Here is a 25993-nt window from a genome sequence, read left to right as displayed (position 1 = left end):
ATGAGGCTAAATATACAAACACTTGCCAGAATCAAAGAAAACTGAGTTAACATCTACAATACACATGGGTTGGTAATGCACCTTCAGGAAATAAGCCAGGAACCTACTTACTTAGAACAACAGTCAGACTTTACTGTAGATCTAACATTTGTTTTATGTGACGCTAATCCTGTTTAAAAGAACATTTCAAGATGCCTTTGATCCTGCAAAAAAATAAATATCTGTGTGTCTACTGTAACTTTCATTAAAAAAAAAGTCCAGCTTTGCCTGTTTCAGAGGTCAGAACACAGCAAAAGATGGAAAATAAATGTTACTTGCAGAAGCCATTAATACTGTGGAAATCCTACCACATATAGGCCACTGGAAAATATAACTGCTTTGTAATCTTTTTGTGAAATTTGCTGAGAGCAGCATCAAACACAAGATACATTTCTAGTAGCAGACCTTACCCTCTAGACTTCTCAAACCAACACTTTATGCATTTTAAAAATGCAGTGATCAATCACCTCAAAAGTCTCTTCATCCTAGCAGTTTACATGTTTACATATCAGAGGATAACTCAGTTGGGAGTGTACCCCTGTACCACTACCACTACATTATACAACACACTTCAGCTCTAGATCACCATCACTGCTTGTTGTCCTGAAGAATGCCAGCTGAACACAGACTTTCCTGTTCCACAGATAATAATGAGTTCCACAAAACATAAATGTTCTTCTCAGCTTGCCACTGAAAACCAATACAACCTCAAGTTAAGACTCAAAAAAACCCAAACCCAACCAACAAATCCCTCCAAAACCCCTGAGTTCACTGGTGCCTCAGTGGTGGGCTTTTCTAGGGGGGTGTTGGTGACAGTAGTGTAGGAAGAATATGGGATTTGTTTGTATTTGTTTTGTTTGTCTTTTTAAATCTGCAGCCAACATTCACTAAAACATTCTAAGTTAGAAAATGGTTGTGCTGTAGACAATATATTTCTTCTGTGTCTATCCTTCAAGTGGCTATCACAAAAAAATCCAAGCAAACAAAAATCCACATTTTAAAAGGACAAGATTATTTAATTCTCTTGCAGAGAAGCAGCTAAGTATGATTTCTTATCACTAACTTGGGACATTCAGCACTAGGGAGCTAGCCTTGGAGTGGAGGTGGGTTGACAGCCACCTATACTCTCTCCCCAGACACTGATATTTGCCTCCTCTTCTATGTTTATTCCAAACCACAATAAATATGAGATTCAACATGGTTTCTAGACAAACATCCCGTTACAGAGAAAAAGGGCATGCCTGTCTTCTCCAGAGGAGGGCTATAGGCACTGCAGGGCAGCACCTCTCACCCCACTGCCAGTGCAGGCTGTCCCAGCTGAGCTCATCAGGACATTATTTTTAACCCTGGAAACACATCAAACCAAGTTGTAGCTTGGTGCACAGTAAGAAAAAAAGGGACAAAACAAAAACCAAACCAACAGAACCACTCCCAAAACACAAAAGGAAGTATGCATACTGCAAACTACTTTATAAAAAATAGGTGGGGAAAACATGTTTTCTTCTAGTCAATTATCAGGAATTATCAGTTGATCCAGAAGCAGCTGCCAGCCTTGTTTTCATCCTCCCTTTGACGATAACAGGACTACCAAATTTGAATTTGGCCACTGATTACAAGAATGGGGACTAGTGAAATGGTATTCCTTAAACAGGAATTTACTATTTTTTTTTTGAAGTTCATACAATGACTGAATGATAAGGTTGGCTTTCTTTTTTTGGTCTTAAATAAGAGAGATGGTACAAAATATGCCATACCACACAGTATTATGTACACTTCACTACTTCATCAGATTCTCCCTAACTTGCCCTTACTGACAAGAAACCATACTTAGCAGCTGTCAATAACTTCTATTTATTTGGCTTTCATAGTTTTTCAGTCTCAAAGGGAAGTGCTTTTTATGGGGTTATTTCTGCCACTGCTATGAAACAAGAAGAGCCTGGAGAATTTCCCTTAATCCCATACAGACTTAACACTAGCCTCTTCCTAGCTCTGCTTCCAACATGGTGGTGGCAACGGGCACATTTTATTAATGTCAAATACACTGCAGCTACCTAAAGGCATCAGTCAGCCCCCAGCATCAGGCTGACAGAGAAACATTAAAAACAAACAGAAATTGGAAGGATTAAAGCACTCCCAATAATCAGCACCTGGATTTAAAGGGAAGATACTGTAAGATAGGAGTAACTCAGGCAAATGAATGAAAATAAGAAAACAGGACCAAGAATGTCTCCCAACACATAGTAACAGAAGATAGCTATCCATGTGGATTTGATAGGTTCGTGGTACAAGCAGGGAGAAGACAAGTCCTTATCAGATAGATAAAATATTTAAGAATGAGAAACTTTATACAGGAGTTCATGATGTTTGTAAATAAAATAAAATTATACAAGAGCAGAAAGCTACTTATTTTAAAAAATATTCCCATGACCTCTTGCCACTCCCTCCTTTGCTGTTCTAAGAATACGGAAGAGAAAAATACCCAAAATGAATAACCAAAAACTCCCTCACATTCCTACAAGACAGCTCAGTTTCCATCTTCACAGTGTTCTTTGGTCATGCCTGAAAGATGACCAGAATGGAAGATGATCTTTGACACTTGGAAAGTGCTGGAGTTCTAGGAGCAGGTACTCGATCAAATGCAGTTTGACCCTTCCAGCAAGTCATCCAACCACATTTGAATATCAGCAGAAAATAAACATAATGCAAACAAATAAACTTGATTTGTTGGATTGACCCTGGTTGGATGCCAGGTGCCCACCAAAGCCACCCTGCCTCCTCAGCTGGACAGGGAAGAGAAAATGTGACGAAAGGCTCATGGATAGAGACAAGGACAGGGAGAGATCACAGAATCAACTAGCTTGGAAAAGACTTCTGAGATCATTGAGTCCAGCCCATGACTGAGTACCACCAAGTCAACTAGACCATGGCACTAAGTCCCATGTCCAGTCTTTCCTTAAACACTTCCAGAGACGATGACTCTACCCCCTTGCTGGGCAGCCCATTTCAGTGTCTAATCATCTCACCTGTAAAGAATTTTTTCCTAAACTTCCCCTGGCGAAGCTTAAGACTCTTGCCTGTCACTAGTTGCCTGGGAGAAGAGGCTTACCCCCATCTGGCTATACCTTCCTTTCAGGCAGTTGTAGAGAGTGATAAGGCCTCCCCTGAGCCTCCTCTTCTCCAGGCTAAACATCCCCAGCTCCCTCAGTCACTCCTCACAGAACATGCGCTCCAGAACCTTCACCAGCTTCACTGCCCTTCTCTGGACACGCTCCAGCACCTCAGTGTCCTTCCTGAATTGAGTGGGCCAGAACTGAACAAATGTGGCCTCACCAGTGCTGAGTACATGGGAAGAATCACTGTCCTGGTCCTGCTGGTGACACTATTCCTGATACAGGCCAGGATGTCATTGGCCTTCTTGGCCACCTGGGCACACTGCTGGCTCATGTTCAGCTGGCTGTCAACCAGCACACCAAAGCCCCTTTCTGCTGGGCAGCTTTCCAGCCACTCTGGCCCCAGCCTGTAGCACTGACTGGGGTTTCTGCGGCCAAAGTGCAGGACCCAATACTTGGCCTTGTTGAACCTCGTGCCATTGGTCTCAGCCCATCTATCCAGTCTGTCCGGGGCCCTCTGCAGGTCTTCCTACCCTCCAGTAGATCCACACTCTGACCCAACTCAGTGAGGTGAGATTCACCAGTTACTGTCACAGGCAAAACAGGCTTGACTTGGAGAAATTAACTGAATTACTAGTCAAATCAGAATAGAATAATGAGAAATAAAAACTAAAACACCCACTCCTCCCTTCTTCCCAGGCTCAACTTCACTCCCAAATTCTCTACCTTCTCCTGTCCCAGCAGTGCAGGGGGACAGGGAATGGGAGCTGGGGTCAGTTCATCACATGTTCTCTCTGCTGCTCCTTCCTCCTCAGGGGGAGGACTTCTCACACTTTTCCCCTGCTCCATCATGGGGTGCTTCCCATGGGACAGTCCTCCAAAAACTGCTCCAACAGGAGTCCTTGTCCTGGCTTCAGCTGGGACAGTTAATTTTGTTCTTAATGGCTGGAACAGTGCTGTGTTTTGGATTGTACGAGAATAATGTTGATAACGCACTGATGTTTTAGTTGTTGCTGAGCAGGGCTTACTCTAAATCAAGGACTTCTCAGTTTCCCATGCTCTGTCAGAGAGCAGGTGCACAGAAAGCCAGGAGGGAGCACAGCCAGGACCCCAACTGGCCACAGGGATACTCCATACCATATGACATCATGCTCAGTACATAAACTGGGGGGAGTTAGTTGCAAGGGGCCGATTGCTGCTCAGGGACTGGCTGGGCATTTGGCAGCAGGTTGTGAGCAACTGTATCACTGAGCATCACTTTTCTTTTGAGTTTTATTCCCCTCTCTCTCATTTTCATTACTAGTACAATTATATTCTAGTTTATTTCGATTATTAAGCTGTTCTTATCCCAACCCATGAGTTTCACCTTTTTCTGACTCTCCTCCTCACACCACCAGGGGTGGGGGTGTACATGTGTATCAGGGAGCACGGTATTTATTTACTAGGTGAGTTTAAACCACGACAGCCCTTCCCATGGGCTACACTTCATGAACTGCTCCATAGGGTGCAGTCCTTCAGGAACTGACTGCTCCAGCATGGATGCTCCATGGGGTGACAGGTCCTGCTAGGAACCTGCTCCATTGCAGGCTTCCCACAGGCCTCCTTCGTGCATCCACCTGTTTCGGTGTAAAGTCCTCCAACAGCTGCAGGTGGATTTCTGCTCCACTGTCATCCTTCTGCCTCATCATGGTCTTCACTGCAGGCTCCAGGGGAATCTCAGCTCTGTCACCCAGAGCACCTCCTCACCATCCTTCTTCACTGACCTTGGTGCCTGCAGAGCTCTTCCTCTCACATGTTCTCACTCCTATCTTTGGCTGCAGTGCCATTGTGCAGTTTTTTCCCTCCTTCTTAATGTATTATCCCAGAGGTGCTACCACTGTTGCTGATGGGCTCGGCCTTGGACAGTGCTGGGTCTGTCTTGGAACCAGCTGGCACTGGCTCTCTTGGACATGGAGGAAGCTTCCAGCCACTTCTCAGAACAGCCATCCCTTCAGCCCCTCTGTGCTCAAAACCTGGCCAGCCAAACCCAATATACCCGGATTTTAAAACTAGATTATCACACATAACATTATATTTGTTCTTCTATCTCCCCTTTTGCCCCAGTGATGGAAAACGCATCAGCTGAATTAAGAAAGCGAAAGTAGACATAAGGCAAGTCTTAAAACGGGAAGCATTTAGGGGAAAAAACATGCAGGAACATCTTGAAAGCATATGCACTTTACCTGGAGACAACAGTTTCCCATTCCAAAACCCATAGCATCCATGTATATATAGTCTGGCTTAGCCGCCTTTGCTGCTTCTCCATCATCATTAGGAAATGTTTCAATAAATGGTGATGGTGTGTTCTTATCTTTAAATACTGTGTGAAAAATACAGATAACAGTAACTCAGAGCAGGAGATTGAACAATTTTAAAAAAGCAAAAAGAAAGATTGAATTTACTCACTTGGTACATTTATCACAACCTTTTCTCCTCTTCGGTGTCGAATGTTTCTGGTCAGTGTACTACAACAAAAAAAAGTTTGTGGAATTATCTGAAATTTTCTCTTTATGCAGATGTTTTTGCAGTTAATTGCTTAACAATTCTGAATGTCAACAAATTCAGAATGTCAACTTCCTATTTATTTTGAGCATTTTCCTTCAGGATGGTTCTTTTCCTGGTTTAAGGTAGACAACACCGATTTTTTTATCCTGTGAAGTCAGTCTTATTTTGATGGACTTCACAGTACTACACTGATAAAACAGTCAGAAGTAAAAGGTAAAGACCTGAAGAATAAAAGGGCAAGATAAAAGGTGTGCTTAGTTTTTAAATAGAATAATTTTCATTTTTCAAAGTCTCACCTTACAGTGAAAACCCCTCTCAGACTATAGAAGTACAACATGAACCATTTTAGAGTAACTAGGGCAAGCTACTGCCTACACTGAGATGTCGCTGTGACATACCTGAGAGCTGGATTAACCATGATGGGAAGCATTTAGCCACACGATTTCAAAATGGAAACAATTTGGCAGTAGCAAAATCAAAACCTTTTGCCCCATAACAGTAACTATTATATAAGGTACTTGAATTTAACAGTTTACTTTCTTAAATCACTTTGAAAAGAAAAAACATGTCATCACAACCATTTCTGTCCAAGTCCTTACAATATCTGCAGCAACTAGACACAGTGCTCTCTATTCCAGTAATGTAAAGAATTTGCAGGTGTGTCTAAGATATTTAGGCAAAGAAAAAATATTCGGCTTCTCATCAGACTTCCCAAATATTCTTACCTAAATCTAGGATGTTTATTGATGGCTTCATCTGGAAAAAAGAGGGATTTTGAAGCTCCTCCTTCTACTGGTCTTGGCTTATATTCCGGCAGTGTAAACCCAGGACACCCTAACCTGTGTAACACAACAATGAGATCCAAGCTGTAATGAAAACAGACTGTGATTTTAAAATGGTGAGATGATCAGAGATTAGGATCCTAGTAGACAACCAGCCAACAACTAGTTTCCATGGTGGTTAAGACAGCCTTTTTTTTTATTTTTTCAAACCACTAGTCTACCATTATGGACATTTTCAGTGGCTGAAGCAGGAGACTTCACAGTATTATGTAGAGTATATACACGTTAGAGTGTGTCAGCGCTCGTCACTAATACTGACATGCAACTGCATTCTGTGCCTTCAAGAGTTTCTCTAGAGGATACAGGTTAATGCTGACTGCTGAAGTCATTTATCCAGCTCTGCTCCCAACAATCTACCCCTGTTAAAATATATACTTAACCAACTCTGTAAGAATCAGAGGTAGTTTCAAGTGATATGTGCTGAGTTTCATAGCAGCTTGTAATTCTAGAACTCTGAAAATTCCTATGAGAGGAATGTAATAACCAAAGAAAAAATGCAGCTATTAGTGTAAAATATTGAGAGAAATGCAAGCTAATCAGAATATAACTCTCCCCTTTGAGAAACTCCATTTAAGTTTCAGTCACCTGAAACAAAAATTAGCTTTCAGTACAGCTTAGACAAAGGAACCGTTGGCAAGGTGGAGGTAAAGAAGCAGAAGATTAATTTCTCCATGCTGCCCAGTAAAAAGGGCAAAGATTATGTTATCTTGAGAGGCTCTACTATTTAGATGGATAAAAAAAAGTTAGCTGATAAAGCTATAAACAACGTACACAAAATACTAGGAAATACATTTCTGAAAATATAATTTATTCTCAGCATGTATTTTACTACTGTTTTCTTCTTCCTAGTTTATGTATACAAGTTGTCCTGCAACTTGTAAACCCAGCTTCATTACCTATGAAATTGCTTCACTGCAAACTGCATCCCTCCGGTCCTCAAGACAGAAAACAACTTTCTGGTCCAGCAGCAGGGGCTCACGAATTTAAGAACTAGAGACACTTACCTAGCATCTAAGCTAGAAATTTTTAATATTTAAGCATTTTCAGGTTGTTAATTTTTAACTGAGTTATTTTAATTTGAATAAACTTACTTCTTTACCTTTCTTCTGTCAGCACTCTGACAAGTTTTTTTTTCCTTTTCAAATGCAGTTTTTTTATTATACGCACGTGTACATGCACAGATGCACACAGGCATACGTACACCTCATTGTAGAGAGAATGTGGCATAAAACTCCAAACCCATGAAACCTCAGAAACATATTAGCAAGACTCCAGTCAAACCAACAGGCCTTGAATGGTAAGATAGTGAAAGGTGCAAGAAGTAAACTAAATTAGGCGAGCCTAGGGAGAGCAACCTCTGAGGTATGAAACTATGTTTGGGAGGATGCATAAGTAATAAACAAACTACATTTTATTATTTACTAGCTTTTACTGAGCTTTTAGCAACACATTTACTGAGGTGTAATGTCTTGCTCCTACAGTGATGTAAGAAGTATCTATTTGTATCTATAAAGCAATGAAGAACTCTCCCTTTATTCCCTGCAAAACTGGGTCAAAAATGTTTGTATAGAAAATTTATTTAATGACATAATATATTTATAAGGTTGCAGGGAAAACCCCCCCCAATTCTGTAATACACTGAGAACTTCTTAACCACTGGACTTTAAATAAGTTCTTATTACACCTAGTACAGCTCCGATAAAGAGAAAACAGCATTCATGGGTCTTAATGCAGGCATTTTGGCACCTGAACTTCACTGCTAAGTCATATTTTGTACTGTTCCTGCTCTCAGCAAGAATTTAGGGCCACTGCATTCTGTATTACCCAAGAAACTAGCCAGTAAGGTCAGCTCTTTCTCTTCTACTGCAGAGCAACTTTTTAACCATTATAAGCATAACTATCTTCATTCACTTCACTGACCAGGCTAGTTAGAACGAACACAATAAATCCCTGCCTAGAATTATGTTTGAAAGGAATGCATAAAGTACAGTTTCTCCTAGGTAATGAAGTACATCTTGAATTTAATTTCTTCAAGTATGTCTTAATAACAATAAAAAGGAGGAAATCTACCCTTTTTTGTAAGGGTACTGTCCACCCAGGAGAGATGCTCTCCTTTCTAGATTCAGTAAGTACAGTATTGTATTATAGAAGTCTTAAGTCTGTGTGTTCCAAACTACCAGAAGCTTACATGCACTTCAGTGAAAAAGTAGTGTTAAAAAATAGATCAGGTTAGCCATATTTTGCAAAACTGCTATTTACAAAGATTAAAGGTAAAGATTAATAGGTAAAGAGAAACTTTTTATATATGAATTGCTCTATCAACTCAAGATGGCAGACTATTCTATATACAACATATAGAATATATGTTATGAATATTCAGGTATTCTCTCCTAATACAAAATTGTCACAGGTTAGAAGCAAGCTAAAAATATAAAAGATGCTTATTTGCTTGTCTTGCTGCAATGAAAATTTTAGGAAACATGACTGGAACATCAAGCCAAAGTACTTCAACTGAATCATGTTTTTCTCTATTTCATTGTACAGTTAGCTATATGCAGTAAGGAGAAAAACTGTATAAGGACAATAGGAAACATGGCATTACACTTCAATAACCATCTCACCTTGGAAATGATGTCACAGTGCAAACAGCCTCATTTTCTTTGAGTACAGAAGCAGCCTCTTGACGTCTTTTCCTCATGTTGTCTTGCACAGTGTTGAACTCGGACATGGTTCCCCCATATGGCTGCCCAGGTGTCCCCTCAATCATGTAACTTCCATATTCTGGTCTCCAGAGTGTTGGGTGGCTATAGTAAAATAATAGCCTCATGTAAATATTTCAGCAACTTTAAAAAAGATTAATTATTTGGGAGAATTACAGAAATTAATACCACTTGCAAGAAAAACCTTCTAAATTTGATTATTTGACAGTAACACAACGTACCTTCCAATGTACCTCACTGCCAGGAGGCAGTACAAAGAAAATAAGGCACAGTTTGGCAGTAATAGTGTTGCTGTATAGTGCAGCAAGCAGAATTTGCTTACGTCATCAAATTGCAATCACCTTTAGTATCTGTCTCAAGCTTTGTTTCTTGGGGTTTTAACTAAAACTGGAAAGTACAGAACCCTCTAATGCTTTCACAGTGCAAGGTATGACAAAAGTTCTGTTCCATTTCTTATTTTTACTGCCTGTCCTGTTTTACAAATTTATTGGGTTAAGATTAAAATGCAGTTTAAGTGCACCTAGTCACCCCTAAAAAGAAGTACCTTCCCATGCCCTTGTGAAGCCATGCCTACTCTGTGGAGCACACCCTACCACAGGCAGAACAACTTCTTACTATTCTCCTGACAGTAGCCGTCTTGATGCTAAAAGTAAAGGGGTTCCTTCTTGTAGGCTTTCACTAGTCCCCCTACCAAGAAAGACAGAAAGGGAAGCCTTACTGGAAGAGGAGGTTAAGGCAGATAGAGAGAAGCTGACAGGCCCAGGGGACAAAAGCCTTTCATCTCTACCCTCCTGTAAGCTGTGACCTGCTTTTGGCTCTCTTCAGCCAAAACACTTTGCTGTCTCTGGTCTCATTTCCCTGCTGCCATCAATTAGAAGGTAATTCACAGTTCTCTGAATAGTTGAAATAGGGACATATTCTAAATATTCCTCAAAACACCACAGGGGACGATAGGGAAAAACTTTCCTGCCAACCTTACATCTACATTCCTAATTCTTCCACAAACGGGAGAGTGCTCCTACAGACAACAGGCTTCCCCACACAGCCCTCACTTGCTCCTGAAGTCAGACATACAGGAACAAGTGCACATACACATATGCTTTATGGAGCAGGGATTACTGTGTACACACAGACACAGAGCAAGACAAAAAAATACCCAAACTACAACTTCTGTGGGCTCACCATTACATCCTCCTTTTTTTCAAAGCATAATATAAAAAGCACATGGACTGCCTGCAAGTGTGCTCAAAATCTTTCACTTCCTGAACCCCAGATTTATCTGAAAATATCAGTATCTGTGGTTTACAGTTTTACCAACAGCAGATTTGAATGTTAAGCCAGGTCTACAAAATTCTGTACAGTACCATAGCAGGAGGATTAAAAAAAAAAAAGAAACAGGAAACAGCTACTCACTTTGGGTTTACCTTCTCCCCCTTTTCTTGCAGTGTTTGAAGAACTTCTTCACCACAGAGTGCCAGGCGCACTTTCTTATTCTCATGGTCAAATTTTACTAACATATATTCCACCTTGTAAATAATAAAAACAAAACAATTAGACAGTAAGGTTTTGTTCTGACACAAACACAGTGGCACACAGTTTTAAGCATCAACTGGAAAAAAGATGTCACACTGAACTTTATATAAGCTTAAAAACCATCACTAGCTGTGAATGCAGTAAGCAGTACTGATGAAGATGTATGCTGGCTTATTTCATCTTGAATAAAGAATGCAAATTCCTTGAAATCAGCCTTGAAATTTCTTTTCCTCCATTTCTAATTTGGGATATTTCACCAAAAAAAAAATCCTGAATTTGTATTTGCCTCCACACTATTTTTAGACAAGAAAAAATTAAAACCCATGCAAGCATGACATTTCATTGTCATTCCATGAGTTACAGTCTTTGGTGCTGACAAAAAAACCCACCAAATAAACAAAAAAAGGGGAGTCATTCTACAAGACATCCATTTACACCCATCACTTATTGGAGCTAATAAAAGCACTAGCACAGTGCCTCACTAGGCACAGGACAGGGGTTTCCCCTGCTACTTGATTCAGCTTTGCTGCCATATTTTCTTCTTCTCCTGCCCAGCGGTGTACCTTTCCCTTAGACCTCTGCCTCCTTGCCCCTGTTCCTACCCCAGTGTGCAACCCACACTCGATCCAACAAGCCACTAATGACAGCAGTGCTGCATCCCAACACTAGAGAATATTGTTTCCCTAAAAGAGATTATCTGAAAGTAGCCAAACTTGGAACACCCTCATCTCAAACTTTCTAATCTCCATGCATACTTGCTGTCAAAGCTCCCGTAAAGACTTCTAGAGTGCTACCCAGAACAGCAATCTAACAGCCTCCTGGATCTTGTAGCCCTTAAATACTTACTGATACACTCTATTTCCTAACACCTATTTGGCAGGGATTTGCTTTGTTCTGGGAAGTGTGAAAGACAAACCAGTGCCCAAGTGCAATGTATTGCCTATCATGTAAAAACAGAAGTTGCACACAGAAACGTGTTACCAGGGTACTGGTTTTCAAAACCCCTGACTGGACCAGCGGTCATATCCAGTGCTTTTGTTGGAGGCTCTCAAACTGCTGTCTCCAAGACTTACATAAATCATCTAGTTGAAACATCAACTTACAGTTAAAAATTTAGGCTGCAGTTTCACAGTTAGAACTTGTCAGAGGTTTTGCACTGTGCTCCTCTGTTTCATTTTCCAACACTGTCTAGAGCCACATCCTTCTGTGCTTTACAGATATGACTGCTCCAGCTCCAGGAGATCAGATTCATGCAAGATGCTGATGGATACCAACTCATGGCAACTTCTGTTTTGTATAGAAGTCTGATGTGTACAGGAAAGCAACTTGCCAAAACACAGGGAACTTTTGCCATGTTTTCCAGCACTCTGGAAGTGGATTTGTGGGCTTCATCTTCGTTGGTTGCTTCAGTGTCCATGGAAGAGTTATTGCTTGCTACTGTGATAAAAAATACAATCCACTGCTGGGATTTGCAATTAAATCTCAAGCAGCATTATCCAAGAGTGTTTGTAAATCTACAGAATCTGATCAGACACAAACTCTGGAGGGACTCATTCAGCAATTTTTTAAGATCAAATTTTAATTCCCTAAAGAAAAATAATGATTTCTAGTTTCTGTGCAAGACAACACTTCTTTGTGTAGTGTACTTTGTGGTTTGCATGTACTATGCCACCATAATCTTCGCCATTATCTTGAGATAACTACAGACTATAGTCAACCAGAACACATTCCAATACTGATTTAATTATTACCTAGTACCAGTCTCTCCAGTAACACTTGACCCTGATTACTGGTAAAAAAAAATGGACTTTCATACCTTCCAGTCTCCTACACATTCAGCATCATCTCCTGCTTTGTAAAAGCATTCTCACTAGTAGCCAGCCTAAACTAGAGAGGGTATGCGAGTCCACAGGTGTGAGCCACACATATGGACACAGAATGGGCATCAAGCCCACTGCATGCATGGTGAATACATAAATATGCTACTACCATTAGCCTCCTCTCTTAGAAATCCCCCTCCAAAGGTAGCTGTAATGAGCTGCTGGTGAGAACACTGTACTTCTCTATAAATGGAATTACAAGTTTCACAAAAGAAAATAAGCCAAAAGGGTAAAGAAACATTAAGCCAAGAAGGCAAACCCAAAGAAATCAGTGTTTCATATTCCAAGTATAGTAGTGAATATACTGTATTTATCCATCTGGCTTTAGAAACAATTATTACTCTTGCCTCCAGAAACATTGACTAAATCTTCAAAGCTGTCTTAACACAGGGAAGATCTGCCGTTAATTTTAATGAGAAAAGAAAAAAAACTTCAGACAGGCTGCCAACAGTTCCAAGTAACCCACAGAGTATCTTGACAACAGAGGGACTGACTGAATGAGCATCCTTAAAGAATGTAATTTAGGCTCATCAAAAGATTTATCCTACAGCTACAAAGAAAAAAAAAAAACCAAATGCAGAGTTCACACATTTTTACATTCAACTTCAGCTCATCATTCACAGCCTTCTCACATGTTTTCGATCCACAATAAAGTTTAGAGAAATGCAGCCAAGCCGAGAGAATCAGCCTGCCTGGCAGAGATTCGAGTCCAAGGGCCGCCAAACATGTGGGATTTCACCCAACATTCATAATTCATCATTTTGCCAAGCTCTTCAGAGTTCACTTTTCCCTCTAATTTTAACTACTTTAACTAAGGCTCCTTAGCAAGCAGCAGCAAAATATATATCAGGTCAAACTACTGATGCAGATGGCTGACTTAGAGCCAGCTAGGACAGTGCACACTGCCATGGTAAGGAAGGCGGCCACTTTGGACCCAAGTTCCCAGTCAGTGCTCTCACCCTGCAGCAAACCCTACATATCTCTATCCTCTGGCCAGTACCTGCTGCAAGGCTGCTGAGGACAAGATACTGGAAAGCAGTGCCACAGAAAGGGACCTGGGGGTCCTGGTTGATGGCAAGTTGAATATGAGTCAGCAGTGCCCTGGCAGCCAGGAAGGCCAACCATGTCCTGGGGGGCATCAGGCAAAGCATTTCCAGCCAGTCAAGGGAGGGAATTGTCCCACTCTGCTCTGCACCTTGAATATTCTGTGCACTTTTGGGCACCACAATATAAGAAAGATATTAAGCCATTAGGGAGTGTCCAAAGGAGGGCAATGAGGATGGTGAAGAGCCTGGAGGGGAAGCTACATGAGGAGCAGCTGAGGTCACCTGGTCTGTTCAGCTTGGAGAAGAGGAGACTGAATGGAGACCTCCTTGCAGTCTACAACTTCCTCATGAGTGGAAGAGGAGGGATGGGTGCTGATCTCTGTGGTGATAAGTGACAGAACCCAAGGGAATGAAGTTGTGTCAGGGGAGGTTTAGGTTGGATATTAAGAACAGGTTCTTCACCCAGAGGGTGAAGGGTACTGGAACAGGCTCCCCAGGGAAACGTTCACAGCACCAAGCCTGACAGAGTTCAAGAAGCATTTGGACAATGCTCTCAGGCACATGCTCTCAGGTGTGACTCCTGGGGATGGTCCTGTGCAAGGCTAGGAGTTGGACTTGATGATTCTAGTGGGGCCCTTCCAATTCAGCATATTCTGTGTGTGATTCTGTGTAAAGATGTGGTCTCCCAGCTTCTCCCTGCAGCCAGCCATGCTCAGCACAGCCTCAGTGGACGAATCCCTCCGACAAGCCCAGGTCTGTCTGGCTCTCAGAAGTGCTGTACCACCTTACCAGGCAAAGGAACAACAGTTTGGCCAGCAAGGTTGCAAAAGCTTTAAATTCACACGCACATAGAGCAAGCCTAAAAAAATGTATTGTTCATAGTTAAATGCATTAGAAAAGCAAATAAATTCTTTGTTCAAGCAAATACTCTAACAGAACTACCCATGAGCCAACATAAAGAAAAACTGTTCTTTACAGGTTTCCTTCCTCTCAACTACTGGCTTGCAATGTACTGCATCTACAAAGTACTTCCACGCCAGCTCAACTCCACTGCCGAATCTTCTCAGGAAGCAGAATGCACCATTAGCTTGCTAGCAGAACAGCCCCCAGAATGGCATTACTTCACTTACTACGATTATTTCTCCGAGTTTGCTACAAAGAAAATTTCAGGCTTTTGAAAATTCTTTGATGTCGCCTCTGCAAATACAAGTGAGACCTTGAAGCCTCTCAGCTGTGGAGAACCGCAACCACTCTCCATTCATTAAGTCAAACAGTTCTGCTAGTCTTGCCTGGTGGCAAAGTGGGTAAGCCTGTGGCAATGGGTAAGCATGTCTGAAATTGTGTTTGAATGCCTGAGTTATTTGACCATAACTACACATACACTATTTCTGCATAAAGTGCACTTCTTAAAAATGAAGGTGTTATCAGTCAAACAATCCTTTAGTACTAATTCCAAGGAACGAGGAGAACCGAAATTGTCACACACGCTACACTGTTGTCTTCAATGCAGGCTCACTGCCTGGTGTGCAGTGCCAATTCACACACCAAGACAAGGTATTTGTATTTAATCATAGAATTGTCAAGGTTGGAAGAGACCTTTAAGATCATCCAGTCCAATCGTCGGCCCAGCACTATCACTGTAATCACTCAACTGTATCACGCACTGCCAGATCCAGATGCCTCTTAAGCACCTCAAGGAATGGTGACTCCATTACCTCCCTGGGCAACCTATTCCAATGCCTGACCATCCTAACAGTGAAAAACTTTTTTCTAATATCTAATCTGAATCTCCCCTGTCTCAGCTTAAGGTTTTATTCTTAATTTATGCAAAGTAGGGAGCTAGGTGGTAACCCACAAAAGGCTAGCTACCTGATCATCAAAACTTTATACCATTTATACGTTTTAGCAAACGAAGAAATCACTGTTCATTGACCACAAGTTACACAGTTCTCTTATTAATTAGTATTCTACCTTCTATTGGTTAAATGACTCTCTCGCTTTTCATGCTAATTAGTCCGCATGCTGGGTCCTTCTCTTCTTTTGGGTTGGTTGGTTTCTTGAGTTGGTGGGTTGTGAGTCAGTGCTGGGAAGCTCCCTCTGCCGAAATTACCTTTTATCCAGTTGGAGCCGATCTCAGCACAGTTGCTGAGTTGGCTTTGTTAGTTTTTTCCTTATCTTGGGAGTTGTGCCAAATGTCCTTGTGGCCTGTAAATTCTGTGTTCTTTGTGCCCACTATCAGTAGTACATCCTTCTGCCTAAGCTTTATTAACCTCTCCCCCTAGCTCTGAGATCACTGAGCATGTCAAGCCCTAAACCTTAACAAGACAATTCTACCTACAAGTAATTTGTCTTTCCAGCACCTGGACATCAACATTATATCAACTGTCCAAATACTTGCCTTGGCAGTGGTCTACTTCCCAATATCAAATCCCTCCTCAAACACTCAGTTTAACACCATCATGCTAAGTGCACATGGAACAAAAACTATGTAACAGCTGAGAGTAAAATCTCTACTCTAGAATTAATGTTAAAATTCTTTTAACAAGTATTTTCCACGAGTTACTTCTGCCTACCAGAACATAAGAAAGCAGAGAGTCTGGACTTCAGTAAGCTCAGAAGTAAGGTGTAGAGTGGATGACAGAAGAGATGAAAATAGTTTAGAAGAATTATCTGAAGAGAAGCTTTTTTGAGAGAAAAGCAATGCAAGCTTGCACACTCTGCAGCTGTGAAAAACAGTACCTTGCATTAGCTTTGTACCACACTCCTGACCGTCCATCTCAGATGTAGATGTCCCATGTCTGGAAGTGTTCAAGGCCGGTTTCGAAGTAGCTTTTAGCAACCTGGTATAATGGAAGATGTCCTTCCATGATCTTCAAAGGTCCCTTCCAACTCAAACCATTCTGTGCTTCTAAAAAACCTCATCACAAGGGACTCATGGTCTACTGTTGTTTCTCAAAGGCAATCTTAATGACAGCTTCTTTCTCCTTCCACTTGGCAGCTATTGCCACACATACTTGGAGAAATTGTTAGCAATCTCTTCATACAAGCCTTCCCTCAGGTTTTACAAGAAATTGAAATTTTTCCCCTAAACGTCCAATGAGGTCTCATGGCTTTGTTTACTACTACCAGAAGCCACTACCAACATTAAAGTATTATCGTGTAGTATGCCTCATATATTTATGCATACAGCAGAAAACAAAAACTAAGGTAAACTTTCCTCTCAAGAGCATCAACGAAACAAACCCCTTTTCCCCAGTTATTAAGCTCACATGGAAAAAAAAAAGTAGTTCCTCTATATATTTGGTCAGCTAATGTATCATTAAAATACCACTACCATTAAATGACAGCCTAGAGAACAAACTTTTAATAACTTGATTGTTCATAAAAGAACCTCTGCCACAGTGTTAGATGGAAAAAGCAAGTATTTTCTGTAAGTACAAATACTTCTGACGCATGTAGAGCATAATATTCAAGATGGTTTTTTTAATGTAGTTATTTTCTTACTACTGCTGTGATAAAACATGGAGCCACAGAAATAATCAGCTGGTAATATACTGCTAATGAAGGGTTTACTGGCTTACAAGGGTGAGTCTAAGCCCCAAGGGAGGTAAATTCAGAGAGAAACAAGTCTGGAAGTGCCACAGAGACTGCTTACCCCGCTTCTAGCCAGCAAGCCCCAAAACTGCACACTGGCATGATGCAAGGAATTTCCACGCTCATGAGATTACTATGGATGTTCTCTGCAACAGAAATAATTGCAAAAATCTGCCACAAACAGCTGAACCAAGATTCAAATATAATTCCCAAAATGCTTAATTTTGATTTAGCAGATTTGAAGTGGCCAATCCAACGAACAAAGCACCATCACCAGCTCTGTAGAAAACCAACTCAGAGAAACCATGTCCCAGAAACAAAGCACAACTCGTGTTTTCCATTATTTTGACAATAAAAAAAAACAACAAACAAACAAAAACCCAAGAACTTCTATGCCACAATAAAGATGACCATAGATAAAAAAACCAAAGAGGATGCAGGGGCTCTCAACTCAGTAAACAGAGCAACCCCCAGCTAAGTGCTCTTGCCTGTCTCTCCTCCTATGTGCCAACATCAGAGCTGCAGATTTTCTTTTGCACATGACACAATGTGAACAGAGGACATTCTGTGCTGCGCACACCACAAACCAGGAAGCTGGGTTACTGAAAATTAAAATCAAGAAGGTATAAACATTTGCATGATTGTAAAGAAGTAAAGATGTAGTGCATTACAGGAAAAAAGTGTCTTTGACTGCTGTACTATGTAACACCTGAGGCTAATACTGTTAAAAAGACTGGGATAATGTTAATTTTAGATTTCTGCAGCAAAGACAACTTTTTTATTTATTCAGCTGTGAAACAAGATGCAGCAAGCTTCTAAGTTGCCTTTTGCATCATAAAGTAAGAGTAGAAAAACCAAACATGCAACATCAACAACAAAATCTTTCTTGTACTCATCCTTCTAATTCATCCTTTCTCATACTGTTAACTAAAATAAGGTATCTGCACAGTAAGAATAGGTCCTGTGGGAAAAGAGGAATTACAATCCACCACTTGACATCCACAGAAGGAAGTCCACTGTGAACAGAATATTTCATTGTCAGAAATATAAAACCAGTAGGTAATTTAAGCTTCTCTTATTAAAATCTGACATTGAAAAGGAGGAAATCAATGATGACCATGGAGGCTGGTCACTATTTATGACAAACTGCAGCTTGCTTTGGGAAAAAAAAAATAAAAAAAGACAAAAACTCCACAACAAAAAAACCCCCCAAACCTCCAAACTGGTTTTCATTAATTACAAAATTAACTTTTCAAAGAGCATCTCAGCATAAACTACAGTAAGTCCTGTACTGTCCCATGCACAGTGCATCCGGCACCAAAGCTCTCAGGTAGGTCACTAGTGCTGCACTACAACCCATACGTATCTTGCCACCCAGACATGGAGGAACTGAGCAGGAGGGAGATGAAGCAAAATTATCAGCCACTGGGTGGGTTAACACACTGTGCATGTTTTGAGAGTTAGAAGGTTTAGTTTAGGTTTTCCCTGACATGAGGATTAAAGCCAGTCAGAAAAAGTAGTTTCGTGACCGTCAGTCCAAGTAACCAGAGAAGGAATAAACACGAAGACTCTTCAAGGCCACCTATCTTGTTCAAGTCAAGATTTAAAGAGTTATATTTACCTGCATTCGTGTATTCATTTTATAGGTTGCATATATACACTCACAGCTGTCACGAAGTGTGAGCTGAGGCACTAACATCATACCTTCAGACCCCGCCCCAGCAACACTGCTATTTTAAACAGCAAGTATCCATACCAAAAGGTATTAAGGAAGCACTAAATCTTACTGTAAAGAAATAATTCCACTGTCCCTTTATTTACCCAAATAAAGCTCAGAGAGAAAGGATGAACAAGCAGACACGTGACAACCAAATCGTTCAAGTGCTGTTTCCCCCCCAGCTGGCCAGCAGGCAAGCACATCGATTAAGACAGCTCCCATTGAGATGCATCCACACATGCCACATTTGGCAGGGGCCATCAAGAGGAATTTCTGCATGAAAGAAATTCAAAAACGCATTCTGTTCGGGGAATTTTGCTGGGGGAGGGCAAGACTAAAAGCATTTGCCTTAAAATGACAAGAACTCAAATAAAAAAAATAATTCATAAGCTTTAGGCCATGCTAGCTTTATTATAAGCACAAGACTCCCAGGAAAAGCTTTAAAACAAAGCAATTTCAGCACACTGGTATATTGCAGCAGTTTGTACGAAGTGAGAACGTGAGATCATCACAATAGTGATGATGAATCTGTATAACGATTTGGTTGAATTTTTTTTAAAGACCCCCTATTACTGAGATTCAGGAAAATGCAACCACCGTTTTTTGTGATTCTGTTTTATTCATAAGATATACAACAAAGAGCTAGTTAGAAAGCTTCAGACAAACACTAAAGAAACCCCGCAAGTCACCTACAATTATCTAAGTGGTTTGGATAAATGGACAAACATCTTGCAGCACATGGAGTTTAAAAAAATCCTAATAAACTGTCTATTCTTGTTGTTCCTGTAACTGTCTATCTCATCTTCAAAGCTATCATGTGGCATCTTGTTCTACAGGACACCTAGGCTTTGTAAAGTAAATAACTATATTAAAAGGACATCTTCTGCTTTTCTGTTCTATTAGGTTAGCCAAATTTCTTGCAAAGTGAGAAAAGAACACCACCTTTCCTGTAAACTGTGATGCTCTCTGAACCTATTCCTTTGTTTATCATTTCTGGTCCTTTCTTATCTCTTTTTGAACATTTTTGTGCACAAGTGTCTCTCACTAAGCCTCATTGTTGTCTTTTAGCAAAGAGATGACTAAAACTTCAACTGTGTATTTTAGAGATAGTAGCTGTTCTTATTTTATGCAGCTGGTGAGCTAGATTCACCATTGCTAAAAAATGCCCCAGATTTTTTCCTGGTTTTAAATGGGTAACAGACAAACCAGAGTCTCAAATTGTGTGCATTTGAACCCCAATCCACTTCCTTAAGATGCAGCAATAATTTTACCAGTCTGAAGTTCTGCAGACTGTAAAGTAACATCTCTGATCTTATCACTTATATATTGCTACTGCCCTGAAAAAAACCAAAACCAGAACAGGCTATAAACTCCAGCAAGACATTAATGCAACTGCTAGTTACCTAGTAAGAATCACTCAAAAAGAAATGTAGCTCTTTTCACAGCCCAGCCTTTCATTAGGAAAAGGGAGAAAGCTTTCAAGAGTCACGCATCTTCTAAACAGGAGCAATACCTTTGGGACATTCTGGTAAGAAACCTCTGGCCTCTTGCAGCACCTGAGAAGGGCTGCTTTGCTTCTTGCACGAGGAAGTGCTGATTAGCAACTGTTCTTTTTAGTTCTCATTTAACTTATTTACAAGGTATAATTAAAAAAACTAAAAGATAAGGAGGGGAATAAATCAAATGTACAGGACAAAGACCAAAAGAAGATTAAAAAGGGCTGAGAAAGAAGTAAGAAAATAAAACAAACAACCAAACCCAAAACCAAACTAGAATTGACTCAGTAAGATTTCAACTTGCAAGCAGTGCAGTGGCACATTTTTCATGCTGCCTCATACACATCATTATCAAACCTATTTAAGGGTCTCCAAATTTCACTTCAAGTTTCCATTAAGAAAACAAGTTTTTAAAAGCTGAAGATGCTTATTGTGTGCTGGGTTCCAACACTGACAGGAATAAGACTCATACACAACAAAAGGGTCATTGTGTCCAATTTAACTAAACAAGGCTGAGAAAGTTAGATTCCCATTTCATTCACATATACTTTCAAATAAAACTGTTGTGTTTTGCCCATGCTTGCTTTTTACATCCCCTCCTTCTGAGGGGATCTCCCTCCAGCACACCTTTCTTGAAATTTTCATATGCTGAAGCAGCTCCTCCTTATCCTTTGCAGACTGTGGAAGACAAGTATTACATGCACATATGAACACATGTATCTGTAGTTAAGCATGAGCTGCTGTGACTCGTACACTTGTGTGCACGCTCAGAACAAAGCAGCAGCAGCGAGCCCAGCCAAGGGCCAGCCATTCCACTTGTCTGATCTGAGTGTCTGCATAAAGCTGCAAAGAGAAATTTAAGCAATGTCCATCACTTAGAGGAATGCAATCAGCACACAAGAGGCACTAAACAGCACAGGAGACTAATAATGCACTGGCACAGAAGACAGCTTTTTGGGACAAAAGCAGGAGGCAGCAGAATAGGCTTTGGCTAAAACCCTTTAAACTCTTCTAGTTTTAAACTACTAAGATCTGCCAAGCTGCACAAACTAATTGTTTCGCATAGTATCTGCTAACTCTACTGGAGTCCTAACACATAATATTGAAAAGTTGCAGGTTTTTAATTCTGAAATAAAAACCAAAACAAAATAAAACTTAATGATCATGACTCTGCAAATCCAAAGTTTAGCATACATTATTGCATGGAAGAGGAAGATGAAAACACAAGGAGATTATACCTTATATTATACCTATTATACACAGGGTCTCATCAGCAGATCTAACTGTTGCCCAATTTTTGTGAGCATTAAGGCACGGATAGTGAAGCAGGGTTTGATGAGGGATAATGAGATAGTTCAGTGTTTTGTATTCCCCACAGTCAGGAGAAGTCAAGCATAAACAGAGAGGCCAACTATCAGTTTTAAATGAGGTAGAAGGATGATTAAGAGGCAAAAGACCTTACCTGCAAATGCAGATTCAAGGAGACCTTTAGAAAGCTTTTTTTAAAGCAAGTCTTATTCTGTTACAGTCACATTTTGTAGGCTTTTTTTTTTACCATTGCAAAGACTTCACGGTTGCAGAAAACAGAGTAAAAAAGAACTTACCTCAAAAGAGATAACAGCTCTTGGTTCTACTAACCCTGCAAGCAGTAAGAGAGCTGACTTTTCAAGAGGCAGCACAAACAGTGTTTTGACCTTTCCAGCTCTTTACTCAGGAGAAGACAAGAGTATTAGGGAATGCTACCCTGCAATGCAAGTTGTGATGCTGTCTTGCTCCCTTCCAAACACATGCCACCAGCCATTAGCACTTAGCCTCAACACTTCTGCCTGGCACCCAAGGAACAGAAAGCACAGGATGATTTCCCAGTTTCATTCCCCTGGGATCTCAGGGAATGGAGGCCCTAGGAGGTTACAAGCATCCTTGAGATTAGCTCAGTTGGTTAGAGCCTGGTGCTAATAACACCAGGGTTGTGGGTTTGATCCCTGTATGGGTCACTCACTTAAGAGTTGGTCTTGATGATCCCTGTGGGTCCCTTCCAACTCAGAATATTCTGTGATCCCAAAGGACAACCACAGTTTTATAATGAGTTTTACAACACACACTGAAAAGTGGAGTCCTGTTGAAAACAAAACCAAAGCAAAGGCTAGTTCTATACCACTGAGTAAACACAGTATTTCCTTTTCACAATGGCATCACCTAGATGGTGACAACCTTTAAAGTATTCACACATATGCCCTGAAAGACAAACTCAGCATGTACTAACAAAGCTGGCTTTTTTCTTCATGAGCATTCCTTAAAAAAAATTAGAAAATACATTTTGCACTGAACATTGTCTCAGAAACATCTCTTGAACACAAAAGTAATTTTGTTTTTTCTGATTTTATCTCTACCATTACATGAGGGGTGTCATCTTCATTCTTGATTTCTATCTTCAAGAAGTTTTTAAAATAATTAAACACCCTCAGGCTATGACTTTACACATGAAGGTCAAAGTGCACAAAAGGCTTTTTATGAAAACTGTCCAATTAGTCAGTTGATTCATCTAAGCTGCATATAAACGTGGCGCCACTTTCTAATAATTAGATATTTGAGAGGAAAAATGGAAAACAAATTTACTGCTTTCTGCACTAGTCTATCTACAGCACAGCTCAAGGAAGTTATGGGCAGAGGTACAGTTTTGTGTTTGCACAACAAGAGCAGACTGGCTACAAGTCTCTGGTCCATTAACACACTCTTAAATGCTGTGTTACATAAAAATATATAATTGCATAATACAGTAGAACAAAGGTAAGTTGCCACACCTGAGTTTATTATCATTTGTTAAAATGAAGAGGTAGTTGATGAACTGGGTTACCTGACCTTCTCTGAATGTTCATAGGCATTTCAAAAACTGCTCTTACTTCTCATCAAAATAATAGCTTTAATGATATTGCTCTTAAAATTCTGCCTCTTGCCATGCTGGGCATGATAGAAGAAAACTGTGAATCTCCTTAAACATAATGCACCACTATTTACTGAGCATAAATACTTTGTTCAGTACGGTCCCCCAGCTGAAGGAAGAAAGAGGCTGCCAGAGTCCAGTCTCACCACACAGCAAAGACTACCAAGTGACCAGCTGTGGGTGCTGCAGAGGCTGGTTCTGCATGACCCTTTCCTCCACATGCTCCTGCTACTTTCCTCACATTAAGCACAATTTGTTGGATCTAGCAGTGAAACAGCTGAAGCTCTGCTGAGAAAACAAACCATCCTCAAAACTGAACGGGAGAAGAGTTTTCTGCTGGGTTAACTTTTCGAACTCAGATGGCCAGTAAAAACACAAGGCAGGCAGCAGAAACACAAGTCTGGAGCCTGGAAGGGAAGCTTGCTAATGGATGAACCTTAGCTATCTTGTGAAATCTCACTCTGAGAAAGCAAGGAGAACTAAAATCTAACAAAAAAAAATGAGCATCCTATCTTAAAGATTAATGAGAAAACCCTCAAGCTAAGTCTCAGAGTAATACGCAGACTGTCTATATTCCTGGACTCAAGGCTGTGAGGCTTTTTTGTCAGCATAATTTCAGTCATATAAGACGTAGGAACACAGAGACATCAGATGGGGTAGATAAAAGTATATTTAAATCTCCTGAGTCCATGCCACTCTGGCTGCAAAACTCTGTGGTGTAGACAACACATATTTTCACTGAACAGATTTTAGTAGCCAAGCCCCCATTCACTCACAGAAGCAGCTCCTGCTGTTACGTGAATAGTGACAGGAATTCCTTAAAAGTACAGACTTTAAGAGACAAGTTCTCTCAAAGTGCTCATGGTGAACAGCATTTTCCTTTGGCAAAGAGCATCGGTGAACAGCTACTGGTACCACCTGGATAAAGTTTTCTCACAAGTCCCTTTGCCATTCAGAAAGCAAACTGTGCATGACACAGATGCAATGGCCAAGTTCCCATGTTGTTCACATCCTACTCTGCTCTTCCAACTGCCCTGCAGTCACATCACAGGCACCTCTTAAGTGACCAACGCTGGACCTCACCAACACCACGATCAAGAACAGCCACTAGTGCAGCACATGTGAAGCTGCTCCCTGTCTCCAGGGGAAGCTGGGTCCCTCGGCCAATCCTACGGATCAATAGAGGAGACTCTGCTTCTCGCAGAGTGCTGTCAGGCTGTGGCGCAATTCAGCACAGGTTTACAAGGCAATACGCCTAAGACCTGTGGCTAAAGTTACGGTGCTCGAGCACAAAGCACCTGTAACAAAGTTCCAGCCATGACCCGAGTAATCATCCTGATCCTTGTTTGGAAGGCAGGCTGACATGTACAGGACGCCCAGGAGACTCTGGGGTAAAGCAAGGCTCGGCAGGTCTCTTTCCACGGGGATCAGGAGGGACACTGCGCGGCGAGAGGGCTGCCACTGCAGAGCCACTCGGTCCTGCTTCCCTCGCTCGCCTCCCCAAAACCGAGTCTGGGGCTGAGCTGGCACTGCTGTGGAGTCTCGGCACACACATGCTTCACTCAGACCTCGCTCCAGAGAACATAAACTCCGGGGAAGGAGCGAGTGCTGCCGGGCATCACCGCCCGGGAATACACCTCCCGAGGGGCTGCCCAGGCCAACCGACCGTTGCCAGGCGGGAACACTGGAAGTTGTGTTAGCGTTTCGGAAACGCTCAGAGTGGGGCAGCCGTGCTGGTAACGAGAGGTAGTGCGAGGGCAGCCGTGCTGCGCAACGACAGGCGGCGAGCGTGTGTGTGTGTGCGGGTAAACAAGCCCCGCCGGGCAGCCCCGACGTCCCCTCCGCAGAGCCGCCGCCGCCGAGGCGCCGGCCCCCGGCACTGTGGCGGCGCACGGCCGGCCCGCACGCGAGCGGACCCCGCCACGCCGCGCGGGCGGCGGAGCCCGCGCGGAGGCCGGCCCCGGGCCGAGGTCTCACCCACTCGTCGCCCACTTGAGCAGGTCCTGTGGCGTCGCGCAGGCGCGGTAGATGTGGAGGAACTGGAGGATGCGTGCCGCCGCACGTGCTCCGCGTGCCGCCGCGTCTCCTCCCCCAGCTCAGCGGCGAGCCCTGCGACAGCAGCCCCATGCCGGCCGGGAGCGGGGGAGGCCGGGAGGCGAAGCGGGTAGCGAGCGAGCGGTGCGCTCCGAGCGCGCCAGGGGTGCGCTCTGCACTCTGAGCCGTGCGGCGCCGCCCGATCCCGGCGCCGCACGTGACGGCGGCCGCGCTCAGGCCGTGACTCAGCACTTTCCGTCGGCAGGCACCGCCCCCGGGGCTGAGCGCGGCCCGGCGGCCCGAGGTGTCCTCAGCGCGGGGCTGCCGGGAAGAACGGAGGGAGAGCCTCGGGAAAGCGATATGCGGGGAACGGCTGCGCCGCAGCGCCCGCGAGCGCCGCTGCCCGCTCTTCCCCACCCGGCACCCCCGGGCACGGGGAGGAGGAGGCGTCGCTCGCGTGCCAACGGCGACATGCGCGGGAGCGTGTCCGCGGCCCG

The 25993-nt window shown here is 42.2% G+C and overlaps 1 protein-coding gene across 1 annotated transcript in view; it reads right to left on the bottom strand.

The window, feature by feature from the left end:
• The window catches only part of GCLC (glutamate-cysteine ligase catalytic subunit), a 38038-nt gene extending 12449 nt beyond the window's left edge, over positions 1–25589 (bottom strand). Inside the window, 11 exon segments of the mRNA XM_029962836.1 lie at positions 5372–5508; positions 5595–5653; positions 6419–6532; positions 9157–9339; positions 10669–10781; positions 22126–22160; positions 24546–24678; positions 24741–25146; positions 25440–25512; positions 25515–25551; positions 25554–25589. Of these exon segments, the coding sequence (XP_029818696.1) occupies positions 5372–5508; positions 5595–5653; positions 6419–6532; positions 9157–9339; positions 10669–10781; positions 22126–22160; positions 24546–24678; positions 24741–25146; positions 25440–25512; positions 25515–25551; positions 25554–25589 (1326 nt within the window).
• Between the last annotated feature and the right edge of the window lie 404 nt (positions 25590–25993).

The sequence above is a fragment of the Manacus vitellinus genome, unplaced genomic scaffold (assembly GCF_001715985.3).
Source record: "Manacus vitellinus isolate BGI_N305 unplaced genomic scaffold, ASM171598v3 scaffold_4_pilon, whole genome shotgun sequence".
Lineage (NCBI taxonomy): Eukaryota > Metazoa > Chordata > Aves > Passeriformes > Pipridae > Manacus > Manacus vitellinus.
The sequence above is the reverse complement of the archived record's forward strand: the minus strand, read 5'-3'. Positions and strand labels throughout refer to the sequence as shown.